At 39.4% G+C, this 26782-nt stretch overlaps 1 protein-coding gene across 1 annotated transcript; it reads right to left on the bottom strand.

Moving 5' to 3' along the window:
* On the bottom strand, window positions 1-23072 carry LOC110164756 (EMILIN-3). The gene is made up of 6 exons (XM_020929870.2): window positions 22598-23072; window positions 6535-6657; window positions 4961-5280; window positions 4101-4447; window positions 3182-3526; window positions 1-2561 (listed from the first exon to the last, which is right to left on the bottom strand). The coding sequence occupies exons 1-6, from the start codon at window positions 22774-22776 to the stop codon at window positions 1416-1418; spliced, it is 2460 nt and encodes an 819-aa protein (XP_020785529.1). The 5' UTR covers window positions 22777-23072; the 3' UTR covers window positions 1-1415.
* Between the last annotated feature and the right edge of the window lie 3710 nt (window positions 23073-26782).

Below are 26782 nucleotides of genomic sequence, written 5' to 3'. Positions count from 1 at the left end.
TGTAATCTGGGCATATAAATCACAGTGTTTACCAGGCACTTGTAACTGTTGAAATGTTGATAAGATGTCTTTGCCTTAAAGGTGCACTATGTATTTTTTCTAGATGAGGGTCTACCACCTGTTTATCTCCGTTGACATGTTATGCTAGAATGTTCCACAGGATGGCATTAAACTTATCTCCTTAGAGAAGCAGGTGAAGGCATCGAACCAGGTGACAGGTTGCATACAAACTTTTTTTTTTTTTTTTTTTACAACTGTAATTTAATGATCATGTGCGTTAACAATAACATCTCCATGCAGATGTCAACCTCACCTCCGCTCAATTTTATTTCTCTCCAGCAACTAGGTCAGGAATCAGGATACACTAGATGGTTTGCAAAAACCCTGGAAGTGTGAGTTTGGGCACCAGTCAGTCAGCAAAGAGCCATACATTCTGTGTTGGCAACGATTCCCTGAGATTGAGGATTTAAAGCTGGAACAAATAGAATGTTTGGTGAATTTTGTCAAGGGGAAACAATTTATTACCCTTCTTCCTACGAGATTTGGGAAAAGCTTAATATACCAGTTAGCTCTGTTAGCAGCGCATTACATACGCCAGTGATTGGTTAAATGAAATAAAGTACTCGCCTACCGTCCAATGAATGAATTCTAATTCTGCGAGTTCAGACGGTTTCTATGAAGTGAAACAGGCTGATGAATCAGACTACAACATCACCACCAGAAAAGCTACATAGTGCACCTTTAATAACTATAATTTTAAACATACTGTATCATTTTAAGACTGAAGTCATATCACATATAAAGTCATATCTTTATTGAATTTCTATTGAAAAATACAACGACTTCAACTTGTTTTTTTGAAAAACACCACAATAGTCTGAGAATTTATTCCTTGTACATACCAACATATCCTGGAAGGCATTTTTAAAGCAGGAACACAATTATAATTCATACACAATGTACATATATAGCACCATAGTTGACAGTACAGTATTATTAAAGTGTCCACACAGATCTGGTGTGCTTGTCAGTAGAGACCCGTAGCAGCGTATTAGTTTTTTTGCGCATCAACATTACACATTTCTTTTACATTTGTCACTTAATCATGATAACACAATGCAGTCACTTCATATAAGTTAAAAAAATGAAATTGTATGAAAACATAACATTTGTACAAGCAGAAAATGCCCCATATAAAAACATTACTATGCACAATATAGGCGTGTCTCTGTGTTCCGGATCTTTCCACTTGGCTAGTCAGAATTCCCCACACATCTGGAGGCACTCGAGGACTGGGGCAGGAAGCATATGCGTATCTGTCAATACTTCAGTTAATCTGCATCTGTGCTGGTTTTGATTGAAATGACAATACAGGAAGTCACTTTAAGTCTTTTTCTGTAGCATTGATGATGATGCTACTGGTCACCTTTTTGGCCTTTCGCAGCTTCCTTAGCAATACACTCTTTGACCTCGTCTTTGAGTTCAGCCAGTTGCTCTGAATGCACAGTGAGGGTCCCATTCACTTTGGCAAGATATGTATCTGAATGTCTCTCCAGCTCTTCACGAATCTGCTCCAAGTGTTCTGCTAGCTCTCCCAAACCGCTACACTGACCCTCCACCTGGCTAACCCGACTGTCCACATCCTTCACCTCCTTCTTCACCTCCAACGCTGTGCTCCTGCAGCCTTGAAGCTCACCCGATAGGCGTCGTTTAAGTGCCACTAGTTCTCCCTTCAGATGTGCTAGTCTCCTCTCTCCAGCACCTAGGAGAGACGCTTGGTAACCCACTACTTTTGATATTCCTTGCACCTGATTGACGAGCTGGTTCTCTCTCTGTTCCCAGGTAGCGTTAGCGTGTCCAACCTCACTTGCAATAAACCTTAGGGAGTCTTTTAGCCCCCTCAGAGTCTTGTTTACTGAATGAATGTTGACTTTAAGTAATGTAATCTCACCACTGACTGATCCTTCTAGTTCTTCTTGGGCAATCTTGAAAAGCAAATTCTGTAATGTATTGTTTAGCTGATCCAGTTGGCTGGATTGGTTGTCTAATCTACCATTCATCTTTTTCTCCACATCCTCACAGTCTTCTACCCCCTTGCCGTCAATGCCCCCTGCTGGTGAGGTAGAGGGAACGCAAGATGAGGTGCACAGGAGCTCCAAGTCTATGAGCTGTTTTTGGATTCCACCAATTTCACCTTCAAATCGCCTTTTGACAGATTCGATCTCCAGAGCGGGAATCACCTGACCCTCCAGCAAAGCAGGGGAGGTGGCATTACTGAGTTCTCCCACAGCCACAAACACCCTCTCCTCCAGAGTCTTCAGCTTGTCCTCCAGCATGGTCTTAAAGCCATCCAGCTGAGAGGGGAGCCCGGACACGGCGGTGATGGTGGTGCCCTCTGTGGTGGTGTTGAAGCGGTTCTCGATGTCCAGGAAGCGGGTCTCTATCAGGGTCTCCACCTCGATGCTGTGATCCAGCAGTGCCCTCTGCATCTGCCTCTGAGACTCCGTCAGGTCCTTCACAGAGTCCTCCAGCAAGAGCATGCGCTGGGAGAGGCTGTTCACCTGTCAGAATAACAAATGATTTTCTTTATTCATTTCTTTTTAAGCATCTACTATAGAGTTTGTTTGCATAAACAGATTATTTATATTATAAAGGCCTTCAGTGCATTTGCAGTTTACTCTTTGTGTAGGAAAGTATTTTACAGCAATCAACTTATTACTCCGTTCCTACTTTTTTCTATCATAATGTCTGTTTAAGATAACAAAAATACAAATACTATGCCAATGTTTCAACATCTGTTTTTGCTATTGAACACATATTGCTTTGCAGTGAATGTGTTATGAAATACTCTCGAAATATTGCTCTAATCTAAAAAAAACAACAACTTCTAAATATTATTCCAATAATGAGTAACTCCATTTTGAAAAATTATATTTAAAAAGTGTATTTTGCTACCATTTTCTACAGATATTATCAGTACAAATAATATTGAGGGGATTTTATCAAGGAAGGGTGGACTTCTTTAAACTTCATCCTTCATTCATTATGATAAGAAATGCGACTAAAGGGACTAATTCTGGCTGTAAGTGTTTTCAAAATTCTGTTTCCAGTATATAGCCAAGCTGAATATCTTTAGTGTCAAATCACTGCCCAAAACAATGTCCATCACATAGACCCATACCTGTCCGCAGCAGCTCTCTGTGAGTGTCAGTCCTTGGATCTGTGCCTGCAGTGTCCCCAGCTCCTTCCTCAGACCAGTCTCTCGTCCGTCCAGAGACTGTTGCATCTGCTCCTGTCCGTTCATGTGATCCTGGTGACACTGCTGCTGTACGGCGCTGATCCTCTTGTCACAGTGGGACTCCAGACTAGTCAGACGCCGCTCAAAACCATCCAAGATCTCAGAGCGCACCCCGGCCAGCTTCTGATTCAGGATCTCCTCCACATTCAGGTTAGAGCCTGCGATGGGCCGTCCTCTGGGGCCTTCTAATAACTTCTTCAGTTGACCATCGTGACCAAGGACCATGCCCTAGAGACAGGAGTAGACTGGTATTACAGGTCTACTATGGTTTGAGATAAGATTAGATTTTAGGTTTTGTTTCATAAAAAAAAAGGAAATTTCAAGTTACATGTATCAGTCAACTAATTTCACATGCACAAAAATAATTACACATCTCCATTATTACTGAATTATTGCTTTGCCTAAACAGTGTGGCATTAAACTTACATTTCTTGCATTTATTCCAATAAGTTGGATAAGGTGTTGTTAACATACCTGAAAAACATGCATTTGTACTGAGAGTGTATGGGGTTGGATCTCCACAGATCTGACCTATACCTTGCCTGGTGACATCATCTGTTTGTCTCCATAGAGATAAGTTTAATGCCATATTGTGGAACACTTCAGACAAAGCAAAATCTGTATGGAGACCATCCAGTTACATAGTGTATTTGTGGTTACTGTGTTTACTGGAAGGAGTTGTTTCTTTGTTAACCTCTATTTGAATAGATTATTGAACAACTACTGTTCCCTAATATTTGAAAAATGTATTTATAATCACTTAAAATATGGGGTGCAAAAGGACATGGTTGACTCATGTTACCTGGATCTCCTCTATGATGTGTGTTTTGGCCCTCAGCTCATCCCTCACTTCTGTTACTCTTCCTACCAGGTCTCCAAATCCATTAAAGCTCTCCTGGCCTTCCAAACCATCCGGACTGCCATCTGGGATCACTCCAAAGCCCACGCCAGAGTCTGGGGTCCGGGGTACATTTGGAAGCAGAGACACCATGATCTTGTTGGTGTCTTCTCTGAGTGTAGTCCTCAAACGGTCCTCTAGTCCGGCCACCATACCGTTCAGGGTGTCCAAACTGTGGGAGAGACGTCGCAGATCTGCCTCCATCCGGTCCAAGCGCTCACCTGTCACCCCAGATCCCCCAAACGTATTCCCTATTTGAAGACAGAGATAGAAAAAATGTGTTACAAAGTGTAGCAAAAAAATAAAAATAAAAGTAGTAGTTGTCAATTTATCATCATTTCAATTTTTTTCAGATTAAATACTTTTTTAGTCAGACTTCTAGTTAGAGAATGTTTATGTGTATATTCATAAAAGCTCAAAATGCCCTGTTCCACCTTATGATGTCATGTAGTGGAAGTTCTCAATTTAACAGCTACCTTTTACTCTTTGTTCAGTAGAAATTTACAATTCCAAATCTTAAATTACTGAAATGATTCTACTTAAGGTGTCTGGAATTTAAAAACACAGTGGAGCGCTTCCTGTGTTACTATGTGGCATTAGAAGATGGAGCAGTCCTTTCTGTTTGAGGGAAGAACTTTAAATATGCAGGGTTTGTGTGTTAAACATGTGTGAATGAAACAAAACACAACTCCAGGTGTGTTTGTGATGAGGAAACAACATAATAGCATAGATCAGGAAATAGGGTAATATAAGTTGGACTTTACCAAATGGTTTTCCAGTGCCCGCCGGCAGTTGTCCTGATGGTATGGGCATTGAATCGGGCACATTTGGAAGCGGTCTGCCTGGTTCGATCTGGCCCTCTCCGGGTTTGTGGTCCTCTGGGCGGCGGGGGCCGTGAGGGAAGCCTTTCACTCTGGGGCGATGGGGCAGAGCTGCACCTTTGAACGGGGGCACGGCCACACCGGGCTCAGACGTGGGACCTTCCACACAGGTCTCCCCAGAGTATCCAGGACAGCACCTCCACTCCAGCTCTGTCACTGTTTTATAACCCACTTTGTACTTTGGCTTATATATGGTCCTGTACCTGAATTAAAAAAGGAATAAAAAAATGGTACAATTAGTTCTTCAAGGTTCTATTATGCAAAATTGATTCCTATGAGCTTCAAGCGGTGGCAGTAGCTCAGTTGGTAGAGCATTCGCCCACTGGTTGGTGGTTCAATTCCAGCTCTTGACATAAACATCACAGATTGAGCGGTCAGATCCACTGACCCACAGGTTGGCTGGTGTGACTCCAGCTCCCACAGATGAATGCTGTCATTGTGTCCTTGGGCAAGACACTTAACCCACCCACAGTGTCTGCGTACACTGGTGTGTGAATGTGTGTGTGAATGGGTGAGTGGTTCCTTGTTGTAAAGCGCTTTGAGTGCCTTGAAGGTGGAAAAGTGCTATAAAAAAATGTGACCATTTAAGCAATGTTATAATATTTTTATATCCTCAAAAACCTACCGGGACTTTTGTTTTGTTTCTTTCACACATGTTTGAGTTTAAAAACACAGTGGACTTTAAAAAATACACTTCCTGTATGACATCACATGACATCACAAGGTGGAATGGTGTTTTCAGTTTGAGAGAAGAACTAAATATGCAAGGTTTGTCTGCTAAACATGTTTGAATTAAACAAAACACAACTCCAGGTATGGTTTTGATGAGGTAACAACATTGTGTCATAGATCAAAAATAGTGTAGTATGGGACCTTTAATGATTTAATTTATTAAAAAAGACCCTTTTATAGCAGTAGATAGAACTGTGGAGAAAGTACATGAAACACTTGATTTTTCTAAGGTTGTGTGCAGAATCCGAATGATGGTGAAGGGAAGATGGGATTAGCGAAGCAGAAATAAAAGGATGAAGTTGTTGGCAATGGGATTGACCAGATTAGAGGGAGATTATGAGATTAAGGTGGTGGTAATGTAAATGATGTGGTATCAGAGGATTGACTCGGGTCAGTGGCAAACTTCACTTTACCATGTTTGATCCAAACAGATTCTGCTAGCGTGCCTTCTGATGAACAGACAAATAACCCACTTTAAAATCTATTGTACCCCTTCAGTTAATTTTGCGTCTTCCTATATTGGCAAAAGGTTTCACTGTTCAATACTTTAATTGATTTAAAATGCTTTAATTGAATATTAGAGTGAATTATACTGAACACTGAACATTCAAAGTTATTCATGTGGCCACTAGAGGGCAGCATTCAAAAGCAGTATCATAAGTGAAGGTTCTTTCTCTCGCTGACTCACCCCTTAACCCCAAATCATCTTTTATTGAAACACTTACATAACCACGGGACACTTCTGGCCCCAGATGCACTTGGTGGTGTACTCGGCCTTCACAAAAGGGATGGCTCCATCCTGCATGATACATGTGATGTTTTTCTGGACCACATAGGCACAGTGGTTTCTGTGGGAAAAGAAGATAAGATATTTATTGATCATCATCATAGGAAAAATATACAAAGCGATTCAGATCCGACACACTTACAAAACAGATTTCAAGTTTATGGAAAGTTATTCATCTGGTCATCTGTATTCCACTTTTTACTCATACATTTACATCAACTATACTCCTGTTCCTGATGCCATTTAATCACTCTTTATGGCCTTGGTATCAGCACAATCGAATATATTTATATCTAAGTATTTAATAGGCTACTTCAGATTTATATTTATATAGACACTCCTCTTTTTCTAGTTGTGTTACGCTGATCAATAACAGTATAATAGTTTTATATAGCGCTTTATGGATACTCCAAGGCACTACAGTGTTATTCTTTCACTCTATATTTGGTGGTTGCCCTAGGTTAGACTGAAAGAACCGAGCCCCCTGCGGTTTCTCACTCACAAGTAGGTGAGTAAGTACGGTAAGTAAGTAAGAAAGTAAGTAAGTATGATAAGTAAGTAAGTAATACAGTTTTATTTGTATAGCATTTTTTACAGATAAAAATCACCAAGTGCTTTACATGAATAATAAATGGAAAGTATTAACCAGGCTCGGCCTTGCTTAGCTTATGGCATTGATAAGAATCAGTTGTTGAAAGTTGAAAGCTAATAAGGAATTTGCTTTGTGAACTGTAAGCAATAAATGTAATCCGAATAACTTGATAAAATAAGGCCGTCAGTTTTTTGAGGGCGAATGCGATAAAAGTGTTTTTAATAAGCACATATTGCATCATTTACTGAACTGGCCGTAACTGTCACGAGGTTATGGGGAGGTTTAGGCATGTTAAATTCCATTGGATAACAGCAGGGCCTATTGTTTTAAAGCCATTATCAGTACTGTATCTGTGGCGTGTCTCTGGGTTAAGGAGAATGAGATTTGAAATGCTCATGGCTGTTTTCAATTGTAGAAGTGTTTATTCGTGTAATGTGAGTCCCACACATAATAACTCCACTGTATCCACTTAGAGCAGTTGTTGCATCATTTTTATGTCCTGACTGTCTTCTTCTATTGCTCTCCATTCACTGCCAGTGCAGCAACAGCAACTGCCTTATGTCCCCTTGGCCTCTCTCTCCGCTGCACAGGAAACGATGATCTGAGCTCCCCAGCCTCACGTGAAGTCTCTCCCATCCTGAGGGGAGCGTTTAGCAGCACATGCACCACTTAGCTGTGCTCCACAGCTGTTTCTGGACAAATACAAGGACTCTGATTGGCAGGGAGAGGGAGGGAGAGGGGCAAGTGGGGGCCGAATGCCAAGTGAACAAATTCAGTGGGCTTATCCAGACAGTATGGCATGTCCAAAAGTGTGAGAAAACGCTGCACGAATCCTTTCTGCAAACCTCATCTGTGGAAAATAGATGAGATAGTGTGTATGGTTGCCCCCTGGTGGGCGGAGTTAGCACTTCTACGGACTTAATTTGCTCATTGATTTAGAATTGATTTGTATGTGTTTATTTGGGTTTGGACGTGGTACAGTAAGAACTTGGTTTATAAATCTTCAGTTCCTGGACTGCTCCAAAGAATCACTTAATTAGATACTGACAGTTTGAGCTGCGTTTTAATAGACTTGCAATGCCATCAACATTCACAGACATTTTAGTTGACAGTTCATGAATCAACTTTTTGATGATTTGATTTGATAAATATTCCGAGACCTCCTCTGCAAAATGATAAAAAGACATTCCTTGTATACAGCTCTATATTTAGATACTAAATATCTACTTCAGATGATTCACTCTTCACACTTGGTGGTAGGCTGACAGGGCCTGTATCCACAGCTGAGGACCATCCAACAACCACAATCACTCATTCTCTCATCACATTCATACATATGCACAGAACCACATGCATACCCTAGGCACTGGCGTGACGGATCGAACCACAAATCTTCTGGTTATAAGCAAAGTGACATATACTGAGTATTTATTGAGTACACCTATACTGGGTCCTCATGGGTGAAGTTGGTGTCATTGCCTCTGCCACAAAAGCAAAATCCATCCAGCCTTTGTACTTTGCAGCAACTATCATAGACACATTACATTTGGATCTTATCAGAAGAATTCAGTACAGTGGAACGGACTCTGAAATCCCAGCACTACTGCCTTGTACACATCACAGCTGTGTTGACAGGGAGCAGTGTGTCAGTCTGTGTGCCCACTCAGAGGACATATGTTAATGGTGGGGGGAGCAGGGGGGAGCAGCGGGAGCACTGGGGAGCAGGGGGAGGGGGGTTTCAGTGACAGAGCCTCTTTCATCCAAGTCTGACAGCCTGCTGCCCAGTCTGAGCTGTGTGAGGAAATGTGGATGTGAGCACAACTGATGTGGTGTGAGGAGATGCCTTTAGGCGCATGAAGCGCTTACCGACCTGCCAAATGGTCACAGCATTTGAAGCAAAAGACAGATTTGTGTTACAGTGCATGTTGGTCCATCTATGGTCAACTGTGTCTGCATTCCCATTGCCAAATTTGTAATAGCACTATTACTTTTTTCATTTAATTTATTTAAAGGTTCCATATTATGCAAAATCCTCTTGTGAGCTTTTAGCCATGTTAGAATGTTGTTACCTCATCAAAACCATACACAGAGTGGTGTTTTGTTTCATTCACACATGTTTGAGTAATCCTGCTTTATTGGGCTGTCTACATCTCCAAAGCTCAAAATGCTCTGTTCCAGCCCTGTACATTGAGTTTAGTAGAGACAGGCAATCTAAGGGCTAAAATTATCCACATGATTCTAGTGAAGGAGTATGGATCTTAAAAACACAGTGGAGCACTTCCTGTATTACCACAAGGTGGAACAGAGTGTTTCCTGTTTGAGAGCACAACTTAGCTTAAATGTGCAGGGTTTGTGTGTGAATGAAACAAAACACAACACAACCAGGTATGTTTTTAATGAGGAAACATTATAACATAGATCAGAAAATAAAGTTATATGTATGGATCTTCTAATTAACTGGTCAATGTACAGTTCCATAAGGCTCAAGGGCAGGCTTACAATAGTGATGCAGATCTGTGTCCTTAAGCAAGGCTGTTCACCCATCTAGCTTACCACCAGGGCAGCTGTAGTTACAGTAGTAGCTTATGTGGTGTGAATCATTCATTGTCAAGCGCCTTTGGGTGTCTTGCAAGGTGCTATATAAAAGTATTATTATTATTATTATTATTATTATTATTATTATTATTATTATTATTATTATTATTAAATCTATATTTTCATGATTCACAGAGGACTGAGATAAGCAGTGGGTGTTCTATTAGTACAAATCCACATGGGCTCATTTTTCACTGGTGAATACCTTGTGTGTCAAATGGATCTAAGGTGCTTCTTACAGTTTTTTTTAAAGGTCAGTGAAGGAGCATATAATAATCAAAATCATTAATGAATCATTCCAAAAAATGTAGACACAATATAGATGAACAAACTGCAGCTGTGAAAGTATCCTGTTCCCAAAACGCCTCTATCACACAAACTTTCAAAAGCGAATTAAAATAGTAACTATCATGGTTTCCATCATTGTGTTGAGTTGTTACCCCAGACTCTTTGCTACTATTCTTCCTCAGTGTGATGCAGGCCAGTAGACAGATCAGGTTACATGAGGTCTAGCACGTGTAGCCAGTCAAAAAGCTCTGGTTCACATTCACTTACAATGCCCCAATCATTATAAAGTAAACAATAGCATAACATTTCATCAGAGTCATAATATTTCACAACGCTGCATTCATTTGTTGTGTCAGAGCAAAAATGTTGATTGAATTTCAGCATCGTTGTCATGCTCTGTTACGTCAACAACAACTCCACCTGCTGGCTTTGTGCTTTACAATCCCACAGAGACTTCGCCGTGACGATCACTCCCTGTGTTCTCATACGCTCTTCAATACAAGTGAACGCATCAAGCTTTAACGCCAATTCTCAATTTCAGACTTGTAAAACCTCATTTGAGCACATGGGTGGTATGGCTGACACACAGGGTTACATCATGCTTATGAGGAATTATGGAATGTTGTCACAGCTTTTGGGGAGATGACAGCTGATAGAAAATCAAAAACTTTTCTCAAGATGTTGGATTTACTATTGTATCTTTCTAAAGACACTTCTCAGAAACAACAAAAGAGAGGTGCTCCCCTGAGTGTTCAGCCCATCCCATGTTACTGTTTTGAAACGATACTATTCTATAAAAGTCATCTGCAACTGTTTTTGTATATTGATTCTTATTTAGGGCATAGCAAATTCTAATATCTTAAAGCCACACCAGTTGAGAACACTACATTACATTAATAGTTACAGCATTTATGATGTTACACACAATTTAATTTAATATGTCAATAAATTGATAAATAAATATAAAATACGTATATACAGTCACATACTTTAAAAGCGCAACATAGACTCATACAAATGTGTAATACTGCTATCCTAAATCTCTACATTATGGTAATTTAGCACGTCATTTAAATCATTCCTTGATCCCGTTCATAAATAATAATTACCAATCATACAATAAAGTAGTCAATACTTCCTTGTGTTTATACAGTTTGGTTGGAGGACCCTTATTTGACCCTCAGACCAAAACACACATACTGTAGCTGCTCCAAGAATCCAGATGTACAAAGAAAACACAGTCCAGATCCTGGCCCTGCGTTCACATATCTGTCCATGTCATTTGTGTCTGGGACTGACATTTTATCCCTGCTCCTTCCACTGAAGACTTGGGGCCGGGCCTTGAGAGAATGAGACCAAGGGTGAACTGCTCCCCTCCTCTGTTGTGTAAAAACGTTTACTGCCAAACAAGCTGAGAGTGGACTAGAGATAGTGAGAGTGAGATAGCAAACCTAGCTCCACTTTGATATTGAGAGCGACAAGAATAGTGCAGCACCACAGGGGAAAGAATAAACCCCATGTAATGCCAAGTAACAGAGTCAGGGTTAGCCAAGCAGGTGTGTGGTTGCTCAGATGAGTGATTTCTTGGTTCTAACTCTTAGTTTTCCAGTGGAATTGTGGGAATGGAACAGTTGCAGTCACCAGCATGTTTTGGAGGGCTTTCGATCATTGTGAGAAGCAGGTCACTTTCAAATGAGTCAGTCCAGAGCACAAATATATTAAAGGTGCACTTTATAATGTTCCGATAGAGAGTCCACCATCTGCTAATCTCCACAGAGGTGGTATTGCTTTGCGTGGAATGTTCCACAGTACAGCATTAGACTCCATGCAGTTTGTTCCATGGAAACAAGCAGGTGCAGGTCTAAACCTATAATGCTTTGTACTGGGGTCAGTAACATTTACCCCTGAATTATTCCAAGATGTCAGTACAGGGTTGAAGCTTCTTGTCAATCTGAAACTAAATAAAATAAAGCATTAGAAGTTACTTTGTTAGCATGCCAAGTTTAGAAATTGTCCAAGGTGACCCAAGGGACATCATTAGCAGGATACAAGCCACTGCATGGAGATAGAATAAGCAGGTGAAATATTACCGAGAACCACGAAAACAGCTTCAGCTTTGACATGACCCCAAAATAGAAGAGCATTGAAGGTCACTAAAAAGGGAAGTTAACGATCCACTCAACCCCTTTAGCTTCAGTGGTAGTTAATGACTGTTTAAGTGCTGCAGCCTTACAGGCTTTTACCGTAATGACTGAGCTAAATTAGCCAAAACAACAAGCAAATACAAAGGAACTCCCAATAATCAGCCCAGAAATCCATTTACGCCCTGATTGGTCCACCCAAGCTCTAGTGATTAGGCTAGTCCAGGACCTCACCTGACCTCATTGTCATATTCCCAAAGTTATTCTCAAACTTTATTCCACATCTTCAGATTTTAGAATGCAAGATGACATTTAATATGCGTGTGAAGGACACATTCTGTATGATTACCTCATTCATACAATTATTATTGGAATATTAAGTGTGTCAAAAATCTTTTAGGCGAAAAAGAAGCACTCAAGGACATCTTCTACTGCCTCCTCGCTGGGTGGAATCAGCAAATCATGTGCCACACCTTCGCATATGTAGCCTAATTTCCATAGTAAAACAAAATAATATATGTCTTGGAAATACCCCAAAGCCTTAAGCTATGTAGCTTAAGCTACATGACAATGCTTCTGGAATTTTTTAATTTTTTTGTGAGTTGAAAAATATTCCCGTCCAAACAACAACAGAGCACTGAGTGAAAACCATGTAATACATATGCCACACCTATTTGTGGTGCTGTAAAAAGAATACAGTCAGAGCCACTGGACACACAATACTACAAAAAGCGCATGCGCATAACGCCCTGACGGGGTTGCAACATCATCGTTTTCCAAAAGCTGCAGTTTGCTTGTCCACACGACAACGTAACGCCGGTGTTCTCAGATTTCTCCACTCTGGAACCTGTTTCAAAAAATATTTTTCGCCCACCCGAAATGCGGGCTCCGTATGGACAAAAGGCCAAAACAAATAAAAACTTAATCATTTCAACCAAAAAATGTTGCCATGTGGACACCATCTTATTTGATGTGAAATTTGTCCATACAAAACACCAGGAGGGGGCACTCGGACTGCAAGTAGCTTGTATGAAGCTGAAAATAATAGCTGATGCGATCTAAATGTTATATTTTAGCACTGGCATGACCAGATCCAATCATGAATAACATACAAAGTGCAGGATTGCTCAAACATACTGTAACATCATTTGGATGACTGAGAGCATCATCACTGCTCATTTGTTCGTGTCTTTCTTCTTCTTATTGCTCGAGTTTCTCAGAGGCGGTACTGCCATTAGTCAAGGGTATGTGGCGGCCTTCAATTGCCCTTCATGTTCACCAATGGCCCAAGCTTTTTCATATGCCACAATAAATAAGAGTAGTTATTATAATTAGTAGTAGTAGTAGTAGTAGTAGTAGTAGTGATAGTAGTAGTATTTTAATAGAAAACTCAATATAGTGTCTGAATCTGCCAAGGCATTCCTCCTTTTCATGTTACAGCAATGATCATTACTACTGTTAGGCAGCCCTAGAAAAACATCTACTTCTACTGCTTCTCAAAGTTTTCACACACACTGTCACAGGATAAGACTGTATTGCATATGTCCCACTTCCATCATCTCTCATATACTGTCTTGTTTTGTCATCACTTCATGTCATTTTATTGCACGTCTAGTCTCACTGTAAATATTTCCAGTATAGCGTTACAGTTCCTAAAACCCTTCACAAGCTCCCGGGGGAAAAGGCAGAATTCCCATCTCGGATTCTCATGTGGAGGGTTTCGGCAAATATTATTACTGCTGGACCTCCACCCTGCGCCGGGCCCAAAACAACTCACCTTTCATCCCCTGCTTCTTTCTCATAACCTCCTGGTGCAGGCTTCAGCTCTGCACCATCAGCAGCTTCAGGTGAGCTCAACTTCATTTTTCAAGCACTTATATTACTTGACTAAAATATGCCGTGCCTTGCAAATTTTTGTTGAACCCGGTCCAAATAAATCTCATGATGACCATCTTTGTATCTCTAACCACCTGCACACAGTGGTCTCATTCTGACCTCAAGAGCTGCGTTTAAAAATGATCTGTCCTGGGGAAAGATCAATTTTGTTTAACTACAGCCACTTTAACATTTAACATTATAATAAATTGAATTCTTTTTGGGGCTAGCTTTACAGTTTGGCCATTTCCTCTAATTACACAGCTTATTTTTGACACTTTTAGCTCCTTGCTGCTGATGATTTTCTCACCTGCAGGCTCCGTGACTGTTTGAACTCAAACACATGGGGTAAACTCTGACATTTACGAGCACCAGTGAACCGAATACAAAAGCAAACATCTTTATTGGGACTTTTATCAATAACAACTCCCTTTCCATGGCTCATATTTTTCCATATATATACACTTGCCTATTCTTGACCATGCTATGCCCCATAGTCACGGTTTGCTCTTGCGGATACTGATTAGCCTTAAAGGGAGGACAGGCCAGATTTAGGACAGAGGAGATCTTCCATAAATAAGGTCACACGTTAAGCTAACTGTTATTATAGCTCAGAGGCTCACAATTACCCAAACAAATGCTAAGAATTTGGCTAAAAGGCGTCACTGCTAACCTCAGTAAATCAAGCAGAATGTTTGGCTCGAGACATATCAGTCTCCGATGTTGTTTTGAGATAATGTGTATTTTCACTGGGCGCACAGTAAGCGGATCAGGACCGGTAGAGAAAAATTACAATGGTAACCTATCCCCAGGCATTTCAACAAGTTTATAATCTACTTTATGTGGGAACAGTCTCTTGTTGTTGTTATTGCTGTAGGGCTTATATTATGAGGCTCCTTGCACAGACTTTTAAAGGGCCCATTTTATGTTATTTACTGATCTATGTTATACTGTTTCCTCATCAAAAACATACCTGGAGTTGTGTTTTGTTTCATTCACATGTTTAACACACAAATTCTGCATATTTAGGCTGAATTATTCTCTTTAACTGAAAACACTCTGTTCTACCTTGTGATGTCAGGTGGTAATAAAGGAAGTGATCCACTGTGTTTTTAAACTCCACACACCTTCACCAGAATCATTCACATAATGTCAGATCTGGAACTGCTAATCTTTACTAAACAAAAGGTAAAAGGAGTTGTTAACTTGAGTTCACTACAGAGCATTTTGATCTTTGGAGATGAAAAATTTGTGAATGAAACAAAACAGAAATCTGTGTATGTTTTTAAGGAGGTAAAAACATTCTAACATGGCTTAATGCTAAAGAGTCATTTTTCTGTACTTTTTTTTTTTCTTCGGACTATAAGGCGCACTTAAAATCCTTACATTTTCTCAAAAATCAACAGTGAACCTGTGCGCCTTATGTACTAATTTCAGTTGTGCTTACTGACCTTAAACTGATTTTATGTGGTACACGGCGCTCAAAAATCTGTCAAAATGTTTTAGTACGACTTTGGTAAGATACGAACCGCACTGCTTGATGGATTGTTGGAGCTTTACGGCTGCCATAGTCAAGAGCCTTGTGGAGTTAGTCCAACAGAAGCTAACAGCATCAGGGCACAAGTAGCAAGCTGTTTTTTCAGCTCTTATAGTTTATGCAAATGTTGTTTTAAGTTTTGTTTCTGTAAAACGTAAACAAATGTGCACAAAGCTGCATTAAACACATTATTACTCAATGTTTATTTGAGTCCTCCTCATAGGAAAAAAAAAAAACAACCTTAAATTATCCACTCACATTCATAATACAAATTCACCAAGGTCTCAAGTGTCGTCCGTTTTACTTACTGCGCCTTATAATCCGGTGAATTTTATGTATGAAAATAGATGAGAAAATTCAATATTATTGATATTGCGCCTTATAATCCGGTGCACCTTATAGTCTGAAAAATACAGTAATATAGGACCTTTAACTGTTGAGGTAGAATAAGGTCATAAGCATGTTTTCATTCCACGGTCAGTAATTCCCACTAATAGGGCATTTTCTGTTATTGATGACACTGTGACTGGCAACCACAGATTTACGACAGTTCATCTCTATTGTTAATATTCACCACTGAAGGGTTTAATGGTTGTTTTTCAAGGCTAACAAATGATCCACTTAAAGCACTTATATATCTCATTGACAAAGATGACCCCAGTGTCACCTTTCCATCATTCATTCTGCAAATTAAAAACAAAACTATTGACCTCAAAACAAGTCTATAACCCCATAGAGTACTAGTACGTTGCCAGGTCATGTATCAAATTCATCTTCTCTCAGATTTCAAAGCTGAACCACCACAAAGATCAACAGATAAATACATGGTTTATTGCCAAGCCCGTGTGACCCCATAGCAGGACACTGGCTCCATTCTTGTCCTTCGCTGAATGTGTCACACAAAGTTACAACAACGAACTTCAACCTTTAACCTCTCCCAACTCCGTGACCCTTACCCTCTGATCTCCATCTCATACATCACAGGAAAGCCCGTGCATATATGCCTAATCTTATCAGACAAGACATGCGGTATAATCGAGTTATACTAAAGAGATTTGGTGAAATGGTGATGCTGTAGCCAAGCCCAGGGTTTTATGGGAGACTGTGGGAATGAACAGTGACAGTCCTTAATGTGTCTGATGCGGCGCTCAGAGATTTCAGCAGTAATGACAGGAATTTGTGAGAGCAATTATGGATTCAGTGAACAGCTGTTAGTTCTTTACACTTGACAACACCAGTGACATCCAAATAATTTAATGGGGATGAAGAGAACTCGTCTGGGCGGCAAAACATAAAGAGTTATTTTTTGCTAATGGTTAAAAGTGTACTGTGCAACTACATGTGCAGCTACACAGAAGACTCGAGTCTTTAATATTCATGAGGGAAGTCGTCTGTGATTGAGATGGCAGTGTTCCCCACAGCGCTTTATAGTTAGGGTGACCGCCTTGACAACAATTGCTCCCCACCTTGACTATGTCCCTCTGAACCATGTGAATCCTTGCAAAATTATGGTTGTTGCGCCCCAGTCTTCACTCTTGCCTTTCACTGGCACAGAATCTCTGCCCCCTCTCCCTGCCAACCACGGGGGACATTATAACTGCCAGCAGATCTGCACTTACTGCAGACACTGTGGACAAGTAGTTTTTTCCGGTCAAAAATATGAAGATTGAGTAAAACTTCATGCTGGAACTGTTAGTGCTGCGCTTTAATTTTTGAAAAGTTTTGTTTACTGTTTACAAGGAATTTAGTTTTTATAATATTTCATACATTTGTTGCTTATTTCAGAATATTTTATTTAACTTATTAGTATTACCAAGCAGCACTTTGCATTTATTTTATTTTCCCGTTTGTATAATGTTAAAACAAATTATTGGTTTAATAAAAACACAAACAAACAACAAGCAAATGGTTTTCCATTTTGTCCCATACTGTACCAAACATGAACCTAAGTGTGACCTCAAAACCAGAAGTACATACTGAACCGTGATTTTTGTGTACTGTTACACCCCTACTCTGTGGAGATGTTACTGCGACTCTTCACAGATCTGAATTGTATTGTAGCATAGTGCTGTCACATGCTTGTCTCCCTTGTGTGTGTAGACAGGTTTAATCTGTACTGTGGAACATTTTAGACAAAGCAATAATTTTTCCATGGAGTCAAGTAGGTGGCAGACCCTGCACTAGAAATGTTACAGAGTGCACCTTTAAGCCTCTTGGTTGGATAATGTGTTAATAAAATGGAAATTTGATATTTCATCAATTTAAAACATGGCCTGCAGAAAATGTAAGTAGCTTGTGTTTGGATTATTTAGTTTGGACCATGACCAGTCTCTTGATTCAGGATTGCTCATTCTTTGTCAAAACTAATGAATTTCAAAGGAACTCAGATTCAAAGCCTTTCCTGTTACAAGACCACTACATCTTTGAGCCACACTGAAAGACTTGTAATATTTTCAGCAATAGATAAAACTTGTATACCGTTTTAAGTATAGTGAAACAGTGAATTTATATTGTACATTGAGATAAAAAGAATCTCCCATGACAACAAGGCCATGGAAGACATTACAATTTTAGCGTTGGTATTCACTCGGGGACAATATATTTTCTGGGGAGCAGTCAGTGGTCGAGTTTAACGAGTGCTATGACTGCTAAATCAAATGACTTGCTCTGCTTCCAAAACACAGACAATCTTTCATGGAGAAGAACAAAAGACCTGCCAACAGCTGAGAATGCTTCAGAAAATGTCACTGAAAATCACGTTTGTAGCACGTGACGCTCGTGGCCTCTCAGATTTTACAAGCAAAACTCTTACCAGGAACAAATAAACATGTAGACACCACTGGGAGAGCACACTTAGACAGCGGGGTGAGTGTTATTTTTAAGCCCCTCTTTCCACTGACCACTGCAGACCACAACAACTGAGCTCATATAACTGTGCTGAGGTGGTCTCACTCTGACAAACAGGTCCCGGGAGTGCCATGTGTCCAGCCAGGGTCACTAGGGTCTGTGCATAGACTGGCCTCAGACTTGCAATCAAAGCTCTACAGTGAAGGAGGCTAAATACACAAAAATGGACAAGACAAATGAAATAAAAGAAAATATAAAGTAGATCTCCACCAAGGCATGGCACTGCATATAGCAAAGGTGAAGATATTGTACCCTAAACATGAATTTTGGAGGGTCATTAAACCTTTCTATCTTCATGGAAACCAAACTAGACCAAGTTACCAGTCGGATCTGTAAAGAAGCAACCCCGCTCGCTGTCAAAATGTCTGTTTTTCTAGGTATTTTTGAGCTATAAAACCATCTGTACTTGCAGAAATGTAATTTAGAGCTGTTTAATATCATACTGTGGAACATTCCAGGCAGAGCAATGGCATATCCACAAAAATATCCTCAACCAAAAAGCACACCTTTAATAAAACATGAGATTTACAAAGATTTAATTCACAACCCTGACTTGTAACCTTAACCTTTTAATTAAGTTGTTACTAAGCCTGAATCATTCTTAATGATTTCATTCTTTTCTTCATTTTACTAAGGCGAATGACTGTGCAGTTATTATAAAGTTGTACCCAATTTTCTGATTTAGTTCAGGGGACAATTAGCCAGGCTGGCACCATCTAGTGCCTCTGCTCTATTTCATTTTTCTTTGGCGACTAGGTCAGGAATTGGAATGCACTAGACAGTTTGTAAGAAGCTTAGAAGTTGTAGACCATGCACCAGGCAATCAGCGAAAAGCTGTGAAGTCATGATGTCAAACTCAAGCACCTGTCCGGGTCCCTTTTGTGGTACAGCACAACAGTAAACAAAGAGATCGAGAGGAATGTAGACGAAGCCATACATTCTGTGTTGGCAACGATTCCCGAGATCGAGGATTTAAAGCCGGAACAAAGAGAATGTTTGGTGAATTACATCAAGCAGAAAGACATTATTACCCTTCTTCCTATGGGATTTAGTGCATTACATACGTCACTACCAAATAGCTCCAATTGGTTAAATAAAAAAAGTACTAGGCTAGGGGAAAATGCTCTCTTCACTTCACTCTTCACTTTCCACTGAGTTTCAGAACCTCTTTTACAATGCTCTAAAACACAACATATACACAACTGTAGTGTATAACAACAAAACAATACGTACGTGAAATCTATTTTATTAATTTTACAGTTATAACCATTTTTAGCTTTATGTATTTTAAGATGTTTTTATTTATGATTTACTCTATTTTAATGGAATTTGTCTGAGTTTGGGAACTGTAAACTGTCATCTTTATAAAATATGCTATATTAATAAAGTGGATTGGATTCAATGTGTTTATATATGTTTTCTACCCTTCATGTTTTACACTGTACAGTAACAGTGGCCCTTTCATCTTTCAATATACAGGCCGAACCAGCATCAGCAGCAGCATCTGTCACAGCCACTCTGCGTAATATAGCTGTCATAATTTGGTATGTGGCGTTATAAATAAAGAATATGGAGCCAGTGTCAGAGGGTAGATTTTCAGGGCAGCTGGTAAATCTATTGCTGTGATGATGGTGAGGTTTTGCACGTGAATGTACAATAGTGGGTGGGAATTATGATGACTCAATCTTAAAGTAGAGGTGGTCCCAGGCAGGAAAAATAAAAGAATTCCCTACCCTAATAACTAAAGTGATGATGATGTTAAAGACTATACCATTCAAGAGACCTAAGGGAGTAATATGAACCCAATGGGCCAGGCAGCATTTATATAATTAATCATATTTTTTTACATTTACCTCAACTTAAACCTCCTAAAACTAAAAATTATATGACTAATTTTAGTATAAAACAGGTGCTTACTGGATTAAACCAAAAAGGTCAAAACAAGGCTCTAAACTAGATTTAAACCAGGAACACCAGAACCCACATTTAAAGCTCCTATATTACACAACTTTGACTCCTCCATGTTGTTACCTCATCAGAAACACACCCAGAGTTGTTTTGTCTCATTCACACATGTTTGAGTAATCCTTTATTTAGTCTGCCTACATCTTAAAAGCTCAAAATTCTTTGTTCCACCTTGTGATGTCATGTACTGGTTTTCAAGTTAACAGATATCTTTTACATTTAGTTCAGCTAGGATTGGCAATTCCAGTGCTAAAATCATCCAAATGATTCTAGTGAAGGTGTGTGGCATTTAAAAACACAGTGTATTCCTTCCTGTATTACCATATGACATCACAAAGTGGAACAGAGTGAGAAGAACTCGGCCTAAATATTTTGGGTTTGTCTGTTAAACATGTTTCTAATGAGGAAGCAACATTAAAACATCAGAAAGTAGCTTAATATGGACCTTTATAAAAAACTTATCAAATCAAAGCTGGTACAACTACACTCACGTCTAACTAGCTCTAAGGAGGTCTACATAGGTGTAAACCTGGGTCATCCATGCAATGCTTAACCTGAATCATGGCATGCCTTTAAATCTTTATAACTACAGCAGAAGTTAAACAGGAATGGCTATACATTTCTCTGAGGATCCCATGCACGCCTCCCACAGTTTGAGAACCACTCTTATAGCAGATGTAGTGAAGCAGCAGGTAGCCGAGGGAGCTGTCCAAATGGATAACAGCTCTTGAGGTAAGCCAAGCATAAGAGACAAGAGAGCAAAGACATTCAGGTCAAAGCTGACAGATGAGATAAGTATGCTTGTGCATATTATTATAATGTTTAGATGATTAATGGGCCCACATTATGCTATTTTATGATCTATGTTATAATGGGTTTCAAAAACTTACCCAGAGCTGTGTTTTGTTTAATTCACAAAATGTTTAACACACAAACCTTGAATATTTAGGCTGAGTTCTTCTCTCAAACAGAAAACCCTCTGTTCCACCTCTTGATGTCATGTAGTGGCAATACAGGAAGTGCTCTACAGTTTTGTTTTTTGTTTTTTTTAACTCCATACGACTTCACTAGAACTATCTGAATGATTTAACCAAACTAGCAAACTTAAGAAAACAACAGTTACATGACATCACAAGGCAGAACAGAGCATTTTGAGCTTTAGAGATATAGACAGACTAATAATAAAGGATTACCCAAACGTGTGTGAATGAAACAAAACACAAATCCAGGTATGTTTTTGAAAAGGTAACAGCACTATGACATTGCTTAAAGCTCACAAGATTCAATGTTGTGTAATATAGGACCTTTAACAAAGAATATGTTATGTGAAATAAGGCTGTTTTGTATTGCATTTTGTAGCTTTGAAATAGCAGGCATAGTTTCATTTCTCAGCCCGGACAGGAATTTCTTGTAGGAGTTAACCATTCTTTTAACATGGTATGAAGCACTCTCAATTTGAACAACTGTGTAACTGTATCTGTAACTGATGCCACTATCGTTTACTCCATATACTCCAGCACTACACAAGTCAAACTGAGATGGGACAATAATTAGGTGATCATTTCCAAAGGTTGCCCTGGAAACCCCAGATTATGTCTTTGTTTCCCTAAGATGAGGTGCAACAGTTTCTATATAACATTGAGGCTTTGGGCCACAGATGGTCTGAGGTGTGAACCAGTGGAAAGGAGGCTGCAGGGCAATAAGCAGTGCCATATATGTGCATCTCACCTGCTTCTGCTACAATGCACAAACACTAACTGTTTGCAAAAGGTGAACACCATATTGAACTTTTAGAGCCAGATTGAATGTAAAGTAAAACAATAGGTAATGATTAGTATGAGTAAGGATTGGAAGAGGCCATGACTAAATCTGAACTATAAACTGAAGAATATCATGGCACCATAATTTCTTTTTGCACAAGGATGAAACCAAGTCAAGACCAAAACTGATCATTCACCAAAATACTGTTGTAGACAAAATGATTTGGGACCTGACAAAGTCTAAACCAGGACCAACTGGAAACTAAAACAATGCAAGATGAGGAGTAGGCCACATCTAAACATTTTTATGTATTGTTTTTGTAGAAACCAAAACCACTTACTTGTGTCTTGACATTGGTTTGTTTGGCAGGTGCTGGGGGGTCAGTCCAGCCTTGTACAGGTTGTATCTGCTTCCATAGTAAGGGTTGACATGTCCTCCATAATAAGTCCCTTTACTGTGCACCAAAGTTAGAAGTGCTCCTAAAAGCAACAGCTGTGCAAAACACGACCTGGTCCTCATTTTGTGTGGTGGTTAAAGCCTAAACAAATCCAAGAACAAGCTGAGCAAAGTTGCAGAAGTTGTAGAGTCTTCTTCATAGGTCCCAGATGGAGATAGGGAGTCCAAACAGTCGATGCACCAGCAGCATCTCCTCCAGCTCAGTGATTAGGATGTGGCAAAATGAATAGTCCATAGGCAGATGAGAGGAGGAGAAGAGTGCAGAGAAGAGGTGTGCAGGAGGTGGGGGTGCAGGGTCCAGTCCAGAGTGTGTCTAAACTGGGAGCTGTATGCGTGCATGGGACAGGGGCAGAGTAGTGCTCCTGGAGTGCTCTGAGAGAGTGAGAGCAGCGTGGAGCAGCACTGAGCCTAAAGGGGCAGGCTGACAGCATTTGCATAGCCCTCCCCAAACTCCAGCCCTCCACGTGCAAGGACAGGGGGGAGGCTCCTGCTCTGGTCCCAGATAGTAACCCCAAAATATGTGCAAACGTGGACCTGAATGGTGGTTTTAGGGTGCTCATATCTGTTCATAATCAAAGTTTATACAATTGGTCAACACTTTTAATTGTTTAGTGGGGCCATATTATTTGATTTTCTGATCTATGTTAAAATTGTTTCCTCATGAAAAACATACCTGGAGTTAACACACAAACCCTGCATATTTAGGCTAAGGTCTTCTCTCAAACAGAAAACACTGTTGTGATGTCATGTAGTAAAACAGGAAGTGCTCCAATGTGTGTAAACTTCATACACTTTCATTAGAATCCTCTGAATGATTTCAACCCTGGAATTAAATGAAACAGAAAACGCACACCAAAGTTCTTGTAGAGGTGCAAATACAAGGAACAGCAAAATAAAAATGAAAAAACGCATAGCACTGTCTCTCCAACCAGATTTTAAAATTTAAAAAAGCTTTTGGACATCGGCCATCTGAGTGTGCTATGCATTTTTTCACTTTTATTCAACCCTGGAATTGTCATTGTCAAATGTCTCAGAAATAATGGGAAAAGTCACTATTAACGTGAAAACTACTGCTGCATGACATCACAAGCATCTTGAGATTTGGCGATGTAGACATACTACTTATAAAGGCGTGTGAATGAGAAAAAAACAAAAACAAAACACAATTCCAGGTATGTTTTTGATGAGGTAACAACATTATAACATGGCTTAACAAGAAGTATTTTGGGTAATATACGACCTTTAAACTATTATCCCCAAGTGTGATTTATTACAATGTTTAAATTCAGGCTCTAAGCAGTTCTGTTTAGCTGTGCATATGACTGAAAGGTTTTTATTCAGTACTCTTCTCTTTTAATGTTAATTTTATGATGATTATTTATGTTTTGATTTTCTTTGTATCATTGTATGTGAGTTTAATGTCTTTCTATTTCTGTAAAGCAGTTTTGAATTGCTTGGTGTACAAATTGTGCAATACAAATAAACTGGCCTTGCCTTGCCAAATGAGTTACTAGTCTCGTAACTTCTGTGGTTTCCCTTATGAATATTTAAGTAGATATTAATCTCATTGTGGGGACTAAAATCTGTATACACACTCACTTCTGCTAGGTTGAGGTTAGGCAACTATGGTTAAGGTTTAGATCAGTTTCCAGGAAATCAGTGCAAGACAATGTCCCCCAAATGCATGGAAAATATTATTATTTTTAGAATCTGTTGTCCATTTTGCCCAATAAAGTTATAGATTAGGCCAATTGGCTCTGTTTCTGCAATCAAAGATCAGAGATACCAAGGAGAGTTCTGTGTCAATCAGTATCCCATTTCTGAATTTTTTTTTTTTGTTTTGTTCTAAAGAGCCATGCTAATCTACTCTGTATGTTTTTAAAGGTTTAATTTTAGTATGTTAGCAAACAGTGATTGCTTTTGATGCTTTTGCTTTTATTATTTGATTTTGCTTTTATTAATTTCAGATTTTTTTTGTTTCCCATGACCTTATCTATGGCAGATTTAACAGCATGGTTCATTAAAGGTGCACTATGCAACTTTTTGATTGAGGGTCCATCACTTGCTTGTTTCTATGAAGATGTCACTGCTCTGCCTGGAGTACACCACAGTATGACATTAAACAGCTCTATCTTACATTTATTCATATACGAGTGTTTTTATGGCTCAAAAATACCTAGAAAAACAGGCATTCTAACTGTGAGTGGGATAGCCTCTCCACAGATCTGACCTGTAACTTTGTCTGGTTTGGTCTCTATGATGGTAGAAAGGTGAAACATTTCAGACAAAGCAACAACATCTCCAAGGAGAAAAGCATTTGACAGACACTCCACCAGAAAAGTTACACAATGCACCTTTAACGGGTTAAAGCGTTGAAAAAGACTGACCTCTGGTGTCTCCTTACCCTGAAGTGGACTCATTAACATAGTCTATTATCACTAAAGTCTTTGGTACACATGCAACTAGACACTTACTGTACTGGACACAGCGTATTAATTCAGGAGGGTGAGATAAAGGCTAAAAGAAGTTATTTTTTACATTTTATGGTAACTGTCTTGCACTCCTGATACCAGTGTAGTGCAATGTCTGCTCTACATCATGACATAACAGTTTTATTAAATACATCACAAACAATCAGTCATTTTATGGGTGCACTGTCCAGAGGGAGAAACTTTAGGCTTTCCTCTGAGACATGTGAGATAACAGCTGTCCGCCAGAAAGACCACAAGACACTACAGACGTAGAGATGCTTTGATTTGGTCCATTCTTGTAAATTTTTGATTATTTTTTTCATTAATAATTCATAATTGGATTAACGTTTTTACTTTGAAAATCTTCCACACTTCTTTGAAATATTTCACACAGCTGTCCACCAGAAAGACACGTAGTTACTGCTAGCTGTTTTTGTCCAAATCTGGATCACTTTCCGAATCCTGTATTAAACCAAACCAAAGGGCCCATAAGGTTGTCAAAGCGGAGCATACCATGGACGGAGATAAAAGCAGACTATTCCGAGCTTTTGTTGAAGTCTAACCTCACAGTCTGATGGATGGCACATTGTGGACTGTAGCTCTTGTGTGATCTTTAGTGTTTTGTTTTCACACTGGCCTGAAAATGAGGAGTTTGTAGAGAAGAGCAAATGGTGCACTGTCCTCACTCGGGTGAAAAGACCACAGCTCAAACAAAGGGTCAATCCTGGACACCTGCCCCGGACTCCATCTCTGTCTGCTCTCGTCTGTCAGGGTGATGGAGAGGGGGGCGGGGCTTTCTGGTAACTTAAACCCGAAGTGGAAAAGTGCAAACGAGTCAAGTAGGTCATTATTTCACCGTAAAAGAACACGTAGATACTCGAGTGTATAGTACCCGAAGTAGACTTTGTAGCAAGAAATAGTAGAATTAATAGTAATAGTAACAGTAAAGTAAAACAGCACAAATAGTTAAAGAAATTATGGTATACAGATTTCTTCTATTGGCTAAAAGTCCTATATTACATCAAATTGATTCTTTTCAGCTTTAAGCCATGTCAGAATATTGTTACCTCATCAAAAATAGACCAGGAGTTGTGTTTTGTTTTGTCACACATGTTTGAGTGACCCTGAAATATTAGTCTGTGTACATCTCCAAAGCGCAAAATGCTTCATTCCACCTTGTGATGTCATATAGTGATAGTTTTCAAGTGAACAGCTCCTTTTACCTTTCGTTCAGTAGAGATAGGCAATTCCAGAGCTAAAATTATCCAGATGATTCAAGTGAAGGTGTGTGGAGTTTAAAACCACAGTGGAGCACTTCCCATGACATCGCAAAGTGAAACAGACTGTCTTCAGTAAGGGTGTGCAAAAATATTTAAATATCGATATATCATATAATTTAATGTGATCATACAGTATTGATATCATGGGATGCAGTATTGATATATCACAAAGAGTATTTTTTGGTATGTTTTACTAAATTATTTTATTACAGAGCTACAGTTTTGTTGATTGTTTAGTGAAAGGAAACTCATTTATGCGACACGGTTGATATTTTCATTGTTTTGATGTTTAAAATGTTTGTGTTTCAAAATAAACTT

The sequence above is a fragment of the Boleophthalmus pectinirostris genome, unplaced genomic scaffold (assembly GCF_026225935.1).
Source record: "Boleophthalmus pectinirostris isolate CB_2022bp ecotype Guang Dong unplaced genomic scaffold, ASM2622593v1 HiC_scaffold_8, whole genome shotgun sequence".
Taxonomy (NCBI): Eukaryota; Metazoa; Chordata; class Actinopteri; order Gobiiformes; family Gobiidae; genus Boleophthalmus; species Boleophthalmus pectinirostris.
This window is presented reverse-complemented; position numbering and strand designations above follow the sequence as displayed.